We start from the raw sequence: 16,772 nt of genomic DNA on the forward strand, positions 1-16,772 counted from the left end.
TGACCAAGCTGAACTGGAATGTCAATAGCTCACTCCAAGCACAGGGCATACAAACAACCATGGATGAGTTCAGGTACCTGGAGATAGAATGATTTGAAAAATAAAAAAAAATTATTTCCTACAATATTCAGATTCCTCAAGGTGAATTCATTCTGGATGTGAAGAAGTGGTAGAAGCTATTCTTCAAGGATCGCGCTGCCATCTTCAAAGTGCAGAACACACTATGCCTAAACCAAATGCGGTATTCAGTAGGCTGGAGGTTAGCTGGGATCAACCCTTTGCAATATGGCGCCCATGAAACGCTGGGGTGATGGAGCCAGGCACCTCCTCAAACATGGCACTGAGCGTGCGTACAAGGAAAAAAAGTGGGGTTTCAGACCAACCTGCTCATACAGCTACTCAGACGTACAGACTGCAGCTGTAAATAGCCCGCCATGGGGGGGACGTGTAAGGAGGCATGGCTTCAGCGCTTTCCAGCACGTTAAGCCAAACAAATGAGCAAATTAAAACTAAAACGGGGTTCCAGCAACCCCAAATCCTTCACACAGGCTCAGCTATTGAAGGAAGTTACTGGCAAATTATAGGGAAATTAAATCAAAAGTGAGAAATCAATGAACAAAAACTACATAAAAAGGGACTCAACCCTTTACAACATGGCACCCACGAAGCCATGGGGTGAAGGATCCAGGTACCTCCTAAAACACGGCATTGAGCAAGCCCGGTGAGGAGTTCCGACCGGGAGCTCCCGGGCAGACACGGCCTTTTAGGCTGAATTCCCCGGATTACCACCTCCCCGGGGATGGCCTGCTCACCTGGGTCCTTGTTGCTCCTCGAGGCCCCAATCCAGTGCTTTTGAGCCCGAGATGATCGTCGGAGCTGGCGCTTGAGGCTTGATGCTTTTCTCCTGCGGAGTTCCTGAGCCAGCATGGGCGATGTCCAGTGGAGCCGCTCTGCTTGGGTTGTCCGGCCCAGGTATCTTGCCGTGACCGAAACCTACCCAGCCGGGCATAGGGTATTTCTCCCCTCAAGATTCCGCTGCTAGTCTTTTCTCCCCCCCTCCCCGCCATATTCTCTTCATTGCCCGGTTTGAAGCACTGGACGGCCCCCTTCGCTTTGTGGCTCTGTCTCCGATGCCCGATACTAAACTCGTTTCTCCGGAGGGTTGCAGAGGAGCCGGGCGGAGACTCCCCATCCTGTCCCTGGGCGGCCCAATTGCTACTGCCTTTCTCCTCAGCCGCCTGACTGCTTTGCCTCGTCGCAGGACTGATGGATTGACTTGCAGACACGACCGAGGTGAGAGGGTGCCAGTTGCCGCTCTCCATGGCTGCTCTGAGCTCTTCACTCCTTAACCTTATCGGAGAGGAGCCCCCTCCGACACTTCTAGCTTCGCCGCTCGCCTCTTTGCTAGACCTCGGGCTGATTTGGGTCACGGGGGAGGTTTAGAGTCTGTACGGCTCTCCGCAACCACACTTGAGCCTATTTTTCTGGTGAGACGCTCCTTCCTGCTTTCTTTTGACATTATTTTTAGACTTTTCCGCCTCCCATTCTGCGGACAGCTGCCTTTTTTCCCTGACCCCTGGTCTCTGGATTTAACACCTCTGCCCCCGCTGCTCATGGATGGGGTGGCTGTGGACTTGGGCCGACTGCCTTTCTCCCTCCGGACTTGCTGGCTGTGGTGACCCTCCACCCTGGATGCCGTACTTGGACCTTGGTGCTCCCGTTATTTTCATTTTATGGCTCTCTTCTTCTACCGCCCCTCTCCTGATCTGCCATTTTGGCGATCTCTGGCCTCTTCCCCTGTCCCAGCGACCTTTCTGTTGTCACTCCTGTGCCTCCGAACCACCCCTCGCTGTCTTGCTCGTTTTGTCTCGCTCTTGTTTTCCTGTCCTTTTTCTGCCTTCCTTTCCCTTTCTCTCTGTCCCCCCTCTTCCTTCCCCTGCCCCTTAAATTGTTCTTGTCTCTTACTTTCAGCCTCTCTTGAAACCCTCCCACTGCTTCTCGTTACCTCACCCTGCGCCATCCTCGGGTTTTCTCATTTCCCTACCCCGTGTTTTGTAATTTTTTATTGTGTGCAACCTCCCACCCTCCCTTTGTGCTGTGACTGCACCCCCCCTCCGACCCCACTTATGGAACTCTGCTTTTCTGTATATAGAGATAACTCTAATCACTAGTATATGCAGTAGACCTTTGTACCATCTACCATTGGAGTGGAGTGGTGTGGCTCACTGGTTAGAGGTGGCAGATCCGGAAGCAGAGAACGGCCCGGGACCAGGGTTCAATTCCCGACGCGGCAGGGTCGTGGACCAGGGTGCCTACTCTAACCAGGGATCACACTCGGCAACTCTGGGCATTAGCTTGCCTCATCTCCACAACGGCCCCCCACAAACGCCGGGGATGCCTGGTTTCACCTTGGAGATACCCAGTAGGGACCATCTCACAGGGATAGCCAGGACGGGTTCCCCAGCGGTCTACAGCGCCAGGACGCCTCAGGGCAGCAGTGCGCTTTACAAGACACATACATTACATTACATTACATTACATTCCTATGTGACTCTTAGAGTATATCCATTCGTATCCCTTCCCTATGTATATAGAGATAACTCTAATCACTAGTATATGCAGTAGACCTTTGTACTCTCTACAATTCCTATGTGACTCTTAGCACCTTAGCAGCTATGGAACGTCCAGCTCCAGTGCTGAACGTTCCATTGCACCGGTGCAGTTGGAACGTCCAACGGCCGACGGCAGCACTCCCGAGGTAGTGGTGCCGTCGGCCGTTGGACTGGAGCAGCACTTATGCGGTTAGAGTATATCCAGTCATTTCCCTTCCCTATGTATATAGAGATAACTCTAATCACTAGTATATGTAGTAGACCGTTGTGCTCTCCACCATTCCTTTGTGACTCTTAGAGTATATCCATGTGTATCCCTTCCCTATGTATATAGAGATAACTCTAATCACTAGTATATGCAGAAGACCATTGTGCTCTCTACCATTCCTAGGTGACTCTTAGAGTATATCCATGTGTATCCCTTCCCTATGTATATAGAGATAACTCTAATCACGAGTATATGCGGTTGACCTTTGTACTCTCTACCATTCCTATGTGACTCTTAGAGTATATCCAGTCATATCCCTTCCCTATGTAAATAGAGATAACTCTAATCACTAGTATATGCTGTAGACCTTTGTACTATATACCATTCCTATGTGACTCTTAGAGTATATCCATTGTATCTCCTTGTGTGACTTTACATCTTGTACATTTGCAATTTTTTCTGTTTGTATCCTTCATGTAACACATGTAATCCTAAGTCCTTATGTTTTTCAACTGGTCCTTATGTAAAGAGCTGTGACACCTTCGGGTAAAGTTTGCGCTATATAAAATCGCATAAATAAATAAATAAATAAAAGAAAAGAAAAGTTGGTTTTCAGACCCACCTGCTTGTAGAGCTGCGTGAACGAGCTAACTGCAGATATACAGAGCCCACAAAGGAGGGGGGCACGTAAGGGGGGCATGGCTTTGGCGTTTTCCAGCACATGAAGCCAAACAAGTGGGCAAATTAAAACATCAAACCGGGATCTTGCACTTCTGGCCTTGCAATGTTTCCTCCATTCTCGAAAACTTACATCTGCGATTAGAACTATAAAAGTAGGAGTAGACAAAGCTACTGACCTCTATAAGTATGCTGATGCCGTCACTATGCTGAGTTCTAGGTGCAGATACTGTTGGTGGTACTGCTCTCTTGCAGTCTAGCCATGAATATAAAAGAACAGGAGTGGATTCACTAAAGGTTTAATGTATTATCAAGCCCAGGGTACTACCCCTGTTGTTGCTGTCTTGAAACCTTGAACCCTTAACCAGTCTCTTGCTGATGGAGGAACTATGTTTTTTTAGATGAAACGGAAGAGACTGTGTTGGTACTGCATAAATACTTTACACATTGCCCTAACTTAAACCAGTGTGCAATGTGCATGCATGATTATTCAGAGGATGCTGGGATGGTGTGAAGGGCTGTATTGCAGAATCTGGACTGAGCTCAATAAGTAAACAAATTAAATGGGGGGAACCAACTTGTAGGTTTAGGTGACATCATAAACCACAAGCTAAATGGCAGAGTCATTTATAAATATCACTAGAACCTGAAGATGGCAAAATAGGACCATATCATGTGTTATCCGTTAAGTTTTCTTATTTTACATGCTTTTTTGTGTTAGTTTGAAAGCAGTGCAGCAGCGGGACTGCCCCGCCGCCGCATTGCCAAAAGTGTGTGCACACGCCCACCATTTTTTAAACTTTTTAAATCACTGGCGGGCAGTTCTTTGACGTTCCCACTGCGGTGCCTATAGGCACCGCAATGGGAGCATCTCAGACAGTACCGGCATGGCATGAACTGGTGCTGTCCATGCTGTGCAGGTACTGAGGTGCATGCACATAGGGGGAAACAACATGTGCCCCTCTGCAGGCACCCCACGTCCCAAACACATCAGGGGGCCCTGTAGAGGCCCCTTTATTTGCTCTCTGCCACAGTTTTCATGGAGGAGGAAACACCATGAAGACCATGGCGGAGAGGAAACTCATAATATGCTTGGTGGGACTGCAGCGGTCCCGCTAAGCATATTTCAGCCTCAAGAACGCCACACAACTGCCAGGGATCTCTGATCCCTTGGGGTTGTAGTGGTGCAATGGCCACCCAACAGCCCTACTTGTTCTAGGAGGTGATCACAGCTCTTCTGACATTCTCCTAGCACCGCAACCAGGGACTGCTGTCAGCACCTCTTGGAGGTCTTGGGGCATCAAGTGGCACGCCTGCTGTGTCAGCCACCTTTCTGCCTCCACCGATGCCTCTTAAAGTGCTCCCAGCAGGCCTCCTATGGATCCATAAACCCATCTCTGTACTTTTCAGTAGCTCGAGGCATTCAGGTGAGCCTTTGTTGTCCAGTCCCTTGCGCTTTCCAGGAGCCCAGTTTTTGGAGGTCGCCCTTGGTGCTTCATTGTCGCGGCGTAGAGTAGGGTAAAAATCTTTACTAAATGACTGTACTCAGCGAACTGATGCCTGGTCCTTAGAAGTTTGGAGGTATGAGAAGGATGCTCCTTCTCATACCTCCAGAGATCTGGAAAGATCTCCTGAAACACCTCAGAACCTCACCCTCCCTCATGGACTCCTTAAGGAACCTCAAGACATGGCTCTTCCAGACAAAACAGGCATGATCTCCTCCTTCTCCCTCAGGCCTGTCCTACTCAGCACCTGGATACCCTCACAGGTGATTAGCTGTGCTCTACAAATTCACATCATCTAATAAAACAATGACCACAGTACCAGGTATAGCATTTACTTGAGTTCTTCAATTTGCTACATGCTCATTTTACATGCGGCATTAGATCTGTCTGCTTATGGAGAAATTGGTGTCCAGGATGATCCCGAGGTTTTTGACATGATCCACGTGGGTCAGTTGGGTGCCAAGTTTGAAGGGCCACCAAGAGGCATCCCAGGGGGAATGGTTGTTACTGAATATTATGACTTTGGTTTTGTCTGTGTTGAGCTGGAGGCAGATGTTTTTCATCCAAGCAGCAACGTTTCTCATGCAGTTGGCGAAGTTTGTATTGACGGCACTGGTTGAGTCAGTGAGGGAAAGTATGAGCTGTGTGTTGTTGGAGTAGGATACTATATTGATGTTGTGGGCTCTGATGATGTCTGTGAGGGCGTCAAGTAGACGTTGAAGAGTGCTGGGCTGAGCGATGATCCTTGAGGGACTACATAGATGAGTTTCTAGGATTTTGAGGTGTAGGGTGGAAGTTTAACTCGCTAAGTTCCATCCGTGAGGAAGGATGACAGCCACTTGTGAGTCAGTTCATAGATACCAAAGTGCTGAAAATTTCTGGTGAGTCACTTGTGGGAGACCATATCAAAAGCTGCTGAGAGGTCGAGTAGGATTAGTTCAGCAGTTTCTCCTCGACTGAGGATGCTTCTGATGTCATTGGTGACAACAAAGAGAGCTGTCCCTGTGCTGGGGTTGGTGTGAAAGCCTGATTAAGAGCTGCCTCAGAGTTGATGGAGTTCTAGGTGGTCTGCAAGTTGGGTATTGATTGCTTTCTCAATGACTTTAGCTGAGAAAGGCAGGAGCGAAATGGGTCTGTAGCTGCTGAGGGTGTTGGGGTCCGATGTTGGTATCTTTAATGTGCATTGACTTCTGCATTTTTCCAGCACGACGGTGGTCATGGAAGTGTTGATGATAGTGGTGAGTGTGGGGGAGATGATGGTTCTTCCAAGGTTGTATATGAAGTGGGGGCATGGGTCTGAGGTAGTAGACATCAGCCATTTTCTTATGGGCCTACTGTTGGTCCGGACTCCATGTCATACTGGCATTTGTCTTATAATAAAAATGTTATTGAACTTGCCTGCCTGTAATTAATACATATGTAACTATGAAATGAAGTTACAAAGTATTACTGATGCGGCAGGTACGAATGAGTAGGACGTCCTTTCTATAAGGCCAACGGAAGAGATCTAGTCAAAGATCACTCCAGACTAACTGCTGCACGTGTTCACATCAGATTTAATGGATTCAGCAAGTCAACCCTAGCATCATAGCACAGAGCTGTGCATTACTATAACACATTAAGGATATGTTGAAGAGGGTTGGGATCAGGTGATCCCCAATGAGCTCTTTGTCAGATGCTAGGACATGACAGATGGCTTCTGCCTGAGAAGGACTCCCAAAGAAACCAAAAACGAAATCAGAAATGGCACAGCTGCAAGATGATCCTATCACTACCCAGTCACTTCCTTTTAAAATAGTACATTGCATATTGGTCATCGTAAAAAGGTAAGTAAATGCAAAAAACAAATAAGTACAAAACAAAACGAATCTCAAGATTGATACATGGGAAGGTCTTTACATGATTGGAAATATAAGTGCACTGTTTTCAACACCGTGCTCGAGATAGGGAATACTATGGGGTCCATGCATGGGTGAATTAATGAGTGAGTGCATCGTTTGGTAAATGGGAGAGCGAATTGATGGATGGATGAAAAGACGCATGGCTATTTACAATCCATTCACCCACCCAAACACTGCTCTATCCATTATCTCTTTCACATTGATCCATTTACCCGTTCTCTCTCCCTGTCTCCTACTCAGAGACACTAGTATAATTTATTTTGATATGGAACTCCCACTGAGGTCCACAAAAATACACACAGATTAAACAAGAACTACTTTACATACAATACATAATACTTCCTTTGTACATGGCTGCCTCCTAAAAAAGACATTTATCAAACATACTGTGCGGTGTGCAGAAACGATAAATAAATAAGTCAAAACATTCCTATGGAACAAGAGGAGAAATATTAAAACACGTATACAATCAAGATTTTAACCATGTGCTATTTGTGTGCTCGGAGTTACAAAGGGCCAGGCACATGTGTTTAAGACCATTACACAGACACACGCACACACTCACAATCAAAATTTGCGAATCAGTGAAGAAATATTTGTACTTCAGTAAAACCATAAGCCCTCCCCATTCATAAGATCTCCTCACAGGTGCAACACCCTTGGAAGGAAACCGCACACTGTTGGTCTCATGCTGTAAGAGTTCTGGGGGGTGCATTTTTGCAGACAACTCCTTTTACAAGAAGAACAAACATGAGGGTAATTTTGTAAGTATGGTAGTTTTTTATTCATATATTTGTTTATTGCATATAATTTACAGAAAACAGATACTGGGTATTACTTTTGTCACAATTTATATCTTGTCTCAGATAAGTCATGTTTGTCAGTTTTACTTTAGAAAAGTCAATATTCACCCAGATTGTGCACAAAGCAAGCAGTAGTGACGCAGGATATCTTATCAATGTTGATACATTTTGTGTGGAAATCAAAGAGTGGTGTAAACATATTGCACACATGAAGGTGCAATTTCTCACTAACATTTCCATATTGCAAAGATTGAACTGTTGTCAATGTAAATTTGCATCACCTCTGTACGACCTAACAAGTGAGAAAATAAGTTTTTCACCTAATTACAAGCAGAGAAACAACTTTTTGCACAGGTGGTTGAGTCCAAAAACAAATTCTTGCCACTGTGGCTACCTATGTAGTGATGTGAGTGAACTGCGTGAAGCTATGTTGGTTCTTACATTTCTGAAAGATACTGCTAGATAAATAAATGAAATCCTCTTCTGTAAATGGCCCACAGAACCATAAACAGAAGCCATTTTGTTTTAAATTAAATAGATGCGGTGAATAAAGACGAGTGAGAGCAGGTGTTTTTTTACATGCCACTGTGAAGTGACCCGCCTCTGCCAACCTTTACGAATTCCTAGCATTGCTGTAGCACTGGTGAGGGTGCGGAGCTAAGAACATTTGAACTGCAGATGCTTGGCCGTGAAAGCCTGCCGTACAGCACACCCATGCATCAACTGTGCTCATCACGAAAATTATAAGGTAGTACAGATTCCATGCTCATTCATTCCCTGGCCTCTGACTTCTGACTGACCATTTTTGCCAACTGTGTTCTGGAAATGTTATTGTGAATAGAATTTTCGTATTAGAGTCCCTTCCAGCTCTGTGTGCTCTCATTTTGAAGTGAGAATATATCTCAGCATGTCAAGTTCACACACCTTTGCAAAAAGCAATAGTGTAATGTAAATGTGCGGCAACTGGAGAATAGCTCCTAAGCCCTCACCTCAAGCAAAGGCGAAATCATCAAACATTTGTAAAATTGTGCTTTTTTAATTTGAGCAGGTAGCCAGCTGTCGCTTTTGTCCATAGACAGTGGTAAAATGTGTGTGCGGATGTATGTGCAAATCAGTGATATACAGCAACTGCGTCATAGCCGTCAGGGGGCCTCATGCGGGATCTCGCGTGCGTTTCACAGTACAGCTGTCCCTCCACGAAGAAGTAGCCCTTCTGTTTCAAGTTTAAGTTGCAGTCAGAGCACACAAAGCATTCTGGGTGCCGGTACTTGTCTCGTGCCTTCACAACTGCGCCACTGCATGAAAAAGAGGCAAACATAACAAGATATTAATGTTAAAATGCAAACTAGTAGCTTAGACGTCCACCTGAAGTTAGAAGACACGACTGAGCAGATTTACAAGAACTTGCGCATTACTGCATATTAGCAGAGACGCGCCAGTTAATTTACGACATGTAAAAAAACCTTGCGCCACCATGGATGCATTACATTTACAATGCTTTATACCGTGGCGCACTGATAGACAGATGCGCAAGCAAAACACAACTCCAGCAATGGTCAGGAATGTCTCTTCCTATCATGCTGCGTCACTCCTTACGCCTGCTTCAAGCAGACGCAAGGTTTTGACGCAGTGGCGTTGTAAACGTGACTGTGTGAATTGCGCCACTTTTACGAGGCTTGCTTACGCCGGAACGCCCACCCTGCATACATTATACCTGACACAGGTATAATGTAGCGCAGGGCTTTACAACGCGATGCATCTCCCAAGGTGCGTCACGTTGTAAATATATTGCAATGTGGCACATTGTTTACAATGCCGCTGCGTCACAGAAGTGATGCAACGGCGGCGTAAAGTTGTCGCAAGGGGCTTGTAAATCTGCCCGACAGGTTTACCAAGGGCTGTCTTCTGCTGCACAAGCAGTATTTTATTAATTACATCAAGGCACTGGCTCTCCAACGCTTTGCACCAAGAATATGCCCATGGAAACCCGCAATAACTAACCTGCACATCCTTTAAAGCTGACTTGCTTTGTTCTCTCAAATGTCTGTCACCATGGTTCGCCATTATGCGCACTGTGACTGGCGTATTTGACAACACAGCCATGTATTCAGTAATCGTAAACAGGTCCTATGTCTTCACCTACATACTGTGCTGTTCTGACGACTGTGTGCATGCTTCTGATAGCTGCTGACCTGTGAGCTTTGTAGTGAAGTGGTCCTCTGACACCGACTTGCTGGGACTGTACTGAAAAGCATTGGGCTAAACAATATTTTGGTGGATCACAGCAAGCTACTAGGTCTTTTGATGTAAAATTAGGGTCCATGTCCTGCTTTCCCCTCCGTCATCATCCTATATAGCTTGTATTACCACCGTGGATTGCAAACACGAATCACTTTCAGACCCTGGGCAGTACTTTTTCCTCCAGTTCTTTCTAGTCTGATTTCTCGCCTCTGCTGCTACACTTTGCCCGGTATTGTTGTATTCAGTCACTTTTGATGCAGCATCTTCATCCATCACACTCATGGTAAATTCCCTCTCTAGCTCCCTCTTTTATACATGACAATTTTTCTACAGTAGTGACTTGTCATGCTCAAGGTAACAGTCAACACGTGACCCCTTCTTATTATGTTTAGACCTCTGATTGATTCTTTCCTCAGCCAATCTCTAAACACTGCTTTCCGTGCCTAGCCACTTACCTGATCGGGCATCCCCGAGGCGGGATAGGGGTGGGGCACATGCAGACGCCACTAACTCTATAAAGCTGTTGGGGTTGATTGCAGCAGATATAATGTGGCATGAGCAAAGAGAAAGAATGAAAGGAGGGAATGGAAGAAAGAGTTGATGTAAAGAGAGAGGAAGGAGAGGTCAGAGCGACGAGAGCAAAGAAAAGAGAAGGAGAATGGTCGTAAGACTCCCTGGTTGTCCTTTCTCTAGTTTACTCTCCTGGTCGCGATATTCCAACTACCCGCTACAAACGCCACTTTACTAACTCTCCCCGTGGTCAGTTGTTTTCTTACTTCCCTCTCTGATTGTCTCTTCCCAGTGGCGTAACACAAAATGATGGCCCCCCTGCAAAATGCGATGAGGGACCTCGTTGTCTCCTATATCGCACAGATATTCATGGGTCTTGGGCTCAATGGGGTCCTCCTAAAAGGTTGCCCCCAATGCTGCAGATGGGAGAGCAGAGTGACTCACTAGCATTTACCTATTTCTTAGTCCGTGCCATTGCATGCATTCTTCAAGGCATGCAATGGCATGGCTTTGGGAGGTGAGAAGGCCCCCTCCAAAACAAGGAACCCTGGGGGCCACTGCATTGCGGGGGCTGCGGGGGTCTCTATTATACCCCTGTCTCTTCTCTATTGCTGATTTCTTGTCAAACATTTTCCTCTGATGGCATTCTTCACCACTTCCACCGATGACTGACTTTATTGTTTTAGTAAAATGTTATTATTTTTAACAGTGCAGGTTCAATAGAGCAGATTTTAGCTCTCTTCAGCCCCCGGCAGTATAACGTTACAAAAAGATCCAACCATTCATTACTTTCCCTACAGATATCCCCTTACTGCTTTATCGCCTTCGACCCCATCCAATGATGAACATACATTCCCTTGTCCTAGCATTTCTGACCAATCATTGGCCTTTCAAATCTGTTCTTCTCTAGCAATTCTTTTTAGGTGTTTACAAATTGTGAAGAGGAAACAGTAAACAAATGCTGTTTTTTCCTGTGGGGAGTGGGGAGCTTTTTTATTAAAGTTGATTTAGGCGAGTTATTTTGTCAATGTAGAAAATCGACCATTTATTATAGAATTATTGGTATTCATTCACCCTTGTCTCTAAAGTGTGTAGTCTAGAATCTGAGAGATGGCTGCAGATAAGTTGGCCTTTGAGGTATTTTGTTGACTTAATTCATCTGCATTTTGATTTGTTAACTCAAGTGAGTCACTAAATAAGTTTTTGTGTTTCTTTTACTCCTTTTTGCTTTGAAGAGGGGGCAGTCAAATTGTTCATGGTTTTGGCTGTGACTCCTAGAGAGATATTGCTTGGCACTGAGGAGGTTTTCCTTTGGGGGAACTTTAGAAAAGTGGTAGGAGTTTTGATTGTATGTATCCGCTCTGGTATATGGCTGTTGTTTATTAGTGGGAGTTGGGTAGTGTCATTGGGAGGGGACCTATCATGTTTTCCTAGGAAGACCTATCTGGTCTGCAGTAGTGATGACTAAGTTATGCTAAAAGATCAGATTGCCATACCTTGCCAAGCAGCTTGAAAGAGCTGCCACTCTGCAGGTGCAAATATTTGTGGAGACAAATCATACTGATTTCTCTTTCTAAGCAAGGTTTTTTCCCTGCTATGGGCAAGAAATCAGCTTTCATTTCCGTGCTTGATGACTTTCAGATTATAGCAAATAGTAGCAGAGGCAGGGCCATGACATAATGAGATCTACCAGAGGTATTCAACACCATCAACTACCAGCTCCTGCTCCACAGCATTGCCATAACATGATCAAGGCCTTTCTACTGGATAAAGTCCAATTCGGGTGTTTCCCTCAAGTATTCTATCAGTCTGTTGAGCTGGTCCCCAAGGCTTGACCTTCTCTCTGTTGTCTGTTACATGGTTTTGCATGAACTTTTCATTTGTACACAAGTAAAACACAAATCCATTTTAATGTGCAGGGCAAATAGCAGCCCCGGCCCGTGCAGGGCGTTATACCGGGGTGGTGACGTCAGGCGGGGGAGGGGCAGGGTGGGGGGTTTTAAAATGCGGGATATGGAACATTCCAGGTAAGTAACGAAAAAAATGAATAAAACGAATTTTGTTACCCGCGCTGCATCGCCAAATGTGATGCAGCGTAGGCAACGAAATTCGTTTTTTTGTTGTTTTGTTACTTACCTGTAATGGTCCATATCCCGCATTTCACAAACCCCCACCCTGCACCTCCCCCCTCCCCCGCCTGACGTCACCGCCCCGGTATAACGCCGTGCACGGGCTGGGCCTGGCAAATAGGTTACTAATGCCCTGCACTTTAGGCAACACTGGCTGGTTGCAATGGTGGATGAGTAATAACTGTTTGAAATGTAATTACACTGAATGAAAGATCATGTTCCATAACACTTCAAACAGCTCAGACAAGAGTCTGTGGCCTACTTCTATGGGCCTGTGTCATACCCCTGCATAGTTGATCAGGAGGGAATTTGGAGCATGAGTATTTTGAGTTTTCTTTATCTCTCCAAGTCTCTGTGATGTTTGTTTTATCTTCTAAACAACGTGAGAAGAGTACTTCCCTTCCTCAACTTGTTCCTTGAAAGTGATGGGTTACCTGCAGAGTTTGCGGGAATACTACTGATCAGTTTTCTGACAGTATTTGGGGAGAGTATGTAGGAGGGGTAAAAGGGATATTACCAGACTCTAAAAAAGAATAGAGAATTATAGTCTCCAGTCCTACCAAGGCGGTCACAGATCTTGAAGCATATCACCTTCTTACAATGCTAAACACAGACAAGAATGTGTTTGGTAAGTTGCTACATAATTGGCTGAGATAGTCTAACAAATCTGATACACCTAGATCAAAGTGCCTTTGTAGCACCGGGAATATGGGACACAATTCATCATGTTGTCTCATGTTGTGCAGTAAGCTTCAACTTGGGAAGGGTATAGACACTGGTGGCACTGGGCGCCAAAAAATTTATTTATTTATTTTTATTTGCGTGCTTGTACCGCGCTAGGATCACTTCCCGAAGGAGTATCTCCGCGCCTTTGGCAGCCAAAAAGCAACTAGCGGACCCTAGCCATAACCATAAGTCAATTTTGAAAAAGGAATGTCTTTAATTGCTTCCTAAAAGGAAGGTGGTCCTTGCACTGTCTCAAATACAGTAAACTAATATCATGTTGGGAGTTCCTGTTAGGGTCCTTGGTAAAATGGACATTGGCCAACAGGTTCTAGCCTGTGTGAAACCTTTAACCAATGAACCACAAGCACCGGTAAGAATGAACACTGTACGGTACTGTCAGACCGTTGGTGCAATGGACATGTAACAAACAAGGAGTCCTCCACTGTTGCTACTTATGTTTGCTTTAGCTATGTTGCCATTGGCCTGGCTCCTGAGAGAAGAATGTTGGGTTTGGGAATTTTCAATAGGAAACACAGAACTCATAACATTGCTCTCTACAGATGATATTGTTATATATCCACCAGAGCCAGCATATGTTGTTGTACAGACATTTTTAGACTCTGTGATTGGATTTGGCACACTACCTAGCCGTAAGCTAAATTGGGACAAATCAATCCTTTTCCCATTAAGACTCCTGAAAAACAGATAGAACCAGTCTTCTCAATGAGGTTGCTTCATATTGCCATCTTTCAAAGAAGATTGCATCCTCCATCTCCTAAATTTGTATCATGATTGTAATCTGTTAAAATGTATTGACTTCTGGACGTTCTTGCCCTTGTTGATTATGGGCAGGATCACCCTAGCCACAGTGGTTGTTATATTAGGATGTCTTTGTGTATTTCAAAGGTGCATGTGTATGTGCCCCAGTGCAGGTTTCAAACCACTGGATGGCATACTGAGACATTTAACATGAGAGGTGGGGAGAAAGGGGGGGCGTGGCTTGGGCGCCGATGGCGATGGTCGCCTGAGAGCTCGGCTCCGGGACTGAGCCCGGGATTATCCTGTTAATCGGAGGCCGCGGGGCACCCTAGCCCCCGCAAATCGTAGCTCGGCCCAACTAGACCCCACTGAGACGACCGGCGCGGCCTGGACGGGTGGTGATCTGCCCGAAACACGAAGTTCGAGGTCCCGGGGAGAGCGACCCAATATGGCGCCCGGACCCCTTTGTCCCCTTGGACGGGGCCATTAGCCTGGATGAACGCCGCTGAGCATAACGTGCCCTCTTCTCATGTGTTTTCCAGGAGAGTGAGGAGTTGGACTCTGCCCTGCTGAGACCCTGGTATTGATGAAGGCGCCTGGGCGATCGGAAGCTCCCACCATAGTAAACCCGGACGCCTGGAGGTCCCGGCGGTGGTGACGACCCCCGACGCGGTGCCTGGTTGCATCCCCCGATCGGCCCGATCCCATGGGAAGCATAACCCCCTGGTGCCACAAAGTCTCTGGAGGAGTGGGTGGCCCTCGTTCCGGATCCTCGTCAACCAGACGGCCCTACCCGGCCTGGCGCCGAGTGTCTCCGCCTCCTCCTCAGCGCTCTCAGACGACACGGTGGTGGCGTGAGCCGAACCTGTGGAGATCCACCTGGCCCTGGAGAAGAGGATCACCGGCCTTCATCCCGAGGGCCTCCATTCGGGAGAGTTGTAGTCGGAGCCCGCACTCGGGGGCACCTTTATCTGAGCCCACATTGTGCGCTTCCCACGATATGGGGAAGCCGAGAGGGGCCAAGGGGCCCACCCCGGCCGCCTCTGACTCGGAGACCCCAGACAAGGAAGGCAGCGGCAACCCGGGGGACGCTGGTGGCACACCGCTGCAGCAACAATTTGATCGCGTCCTGGAAGCGATTGCGACCACACGCTCGGCCCTTCAGCAGGACATTGCCCAGGTGGCGACGAGTCTGGGCCTTCTCAGGGCGGATCATGGCAAGCTATCGGACAGGGTCAAAGAAGTGGAAGGCTCGGTGAAAACCTTGGAGCCGGCACAGCGCACCTTGGCCGCGGCAATGAAAGATGCTCTAACCCGGATTTCTGCCCTGGAACAGCGAGCGGAGGATGCGGAAGGCCGTAACAGGCGCAACAACATCCGAGTGGTAGGCCTGCCGGAGAAGATCGAGGATGACGACATGGTGGCCTACTTGGAGGCCTGGCTCCGAGACACGGTAGCCCCGGAAGGCCTATCCTCTTTCTACACACTTGAACGGGCTCATAGAGTCCCAGCACGGCCACCGCAACTGGGCCGGGCGCCACGCCCGGTGGTGGCGCGCCTCCTGCATTTTCGCGACAGAGACCTCATCCTCAATGCCGCTAGACATAATGGCCCTTTCAAGGTGGAGAACAGCCAGGTGAACATTTTTCCGGACTACACCTATGAAACCCAACGTAGGCGGTACTCATTCTTGGCGATTAAGCGCGAGCTCCGGAGCGAGGGCATTCAATACTCGCTCCTATTTCCTGCAAGGCTCCGCGTCATTGTGGATGACAAGACTCAATTTTTTGATACCCCGGAGGATGCCTGTAACTGGCTTGAACTGTATAGAGCTGGGAAGGATGGCTTCGCCCCCACATCTCAGACAACGGCGGAGCCGGGACAGCGACGGCGGTCCACGAGGGTGCGGAGTCGCCGGGGCCGTTCAGGCGGCCCTACTACTGCAGAGACATCGACGGAGCGGAAAGGTGTATTGGAGGTGTTGTCTGCCCTTTCTGGGTCAAGAGAGGATGCCATCGCAGAAGAAGAGAACCCTGGTGACGAGGGAGCGTCGACGGACTCAGAGAACTCGGTGACGGATAGTACCAGCACACCGGTGATTACACCGAAATCGGTTGAGGACCTTCTTGATGGACAGGGTTGACGGGGTGAGCTGTATCCTTTTGGGTGGGGGCCCGTACCGGGGGTGGAGGGAGCCGATGGTTCAACATGGCCGCAGGAGAAGCGGGGGGTGGGGGGCCCTGCCTTTGCCCCGAGGGTTTCCATTACTGTTTAGGGCTTGCTTTAGTCCTGGCAGCCTGAGCATCGAGGGCCCACTGCCACCGCCCAGCCCGCACCTGGCCCCTAAGGCCTTCCTACGGTGACGACTGTAGGATTAGTTGGGGACGAGGGGAATTTTGGAGGGCATGGTTTGGATGGGAACTAAATGGAGTTATTTGGGTCCTGTTCTGGGGAGGGTGGGCAGGGGTTGGGGTAACGTAAATTTTGTTGAGTTTTGGTTGAGGGAAATGGCCGCCATCAGTGTTGGGGGGATTGTTGTTTGCCTATTGCCGGGACCCAGATGGGGTGACTTTGCATGCACAGTATGGGACAATGGCTGACGTTGCTAATGTGAAGTGTATTACTTGGAACGTGCGGGGGCTTCATACCATGTCTAGGCGGCACAAAGTCCACGCTTATTTAGTGCGTAGGGGAATACAA

General features: G+C 47.6%; 1 protein-coding gene across 2 annotated transcripts in view; it reads right to left on the reverse strand.

The window, feature by feature from the left end:
• Positions 1 to 7,664: 7,664 nt before the first annotated feature.
• Positions 7,665 to 16,772, reverse strand: part of LOC147666291 (PDZ and LIM domain protein 3-like) — a 92,300-nt gene continuing 83,192 nt past the window's right edge. For both annotated transcript variants that reach the window (XM_086949153.1, XM_086949154.1), the window contains one exon: positions 7,665 to 9,002. In XM_086949153.1, the coding sequence (XP_086805279.1) occupies positions 8,819 to 9,002 (184 nt within the window). In that variant the 3' untranslated portion in view covers positions 7,665 to 8,818. The remainder of the gene's footprint in view (positions 9,003 to 16,772) is intronic.

This window comes from Lissotriton vulgaris, unplaced genomic scaffold, assembly GCF_964263255.1.
Source record: "Lissotriton vulgaris unplaced genomic scaffold, aLisVul1.2 SCAFFOLD_5993, whole genome shotgun sequence".
Classification (NCBI taxonomy): domain Eukaryota; kingdom Metazoa; phylum Chordata; class Amphibia; order Caudata; family Salamandridae; genus Lissotriton; species Lissotriton vulgaris.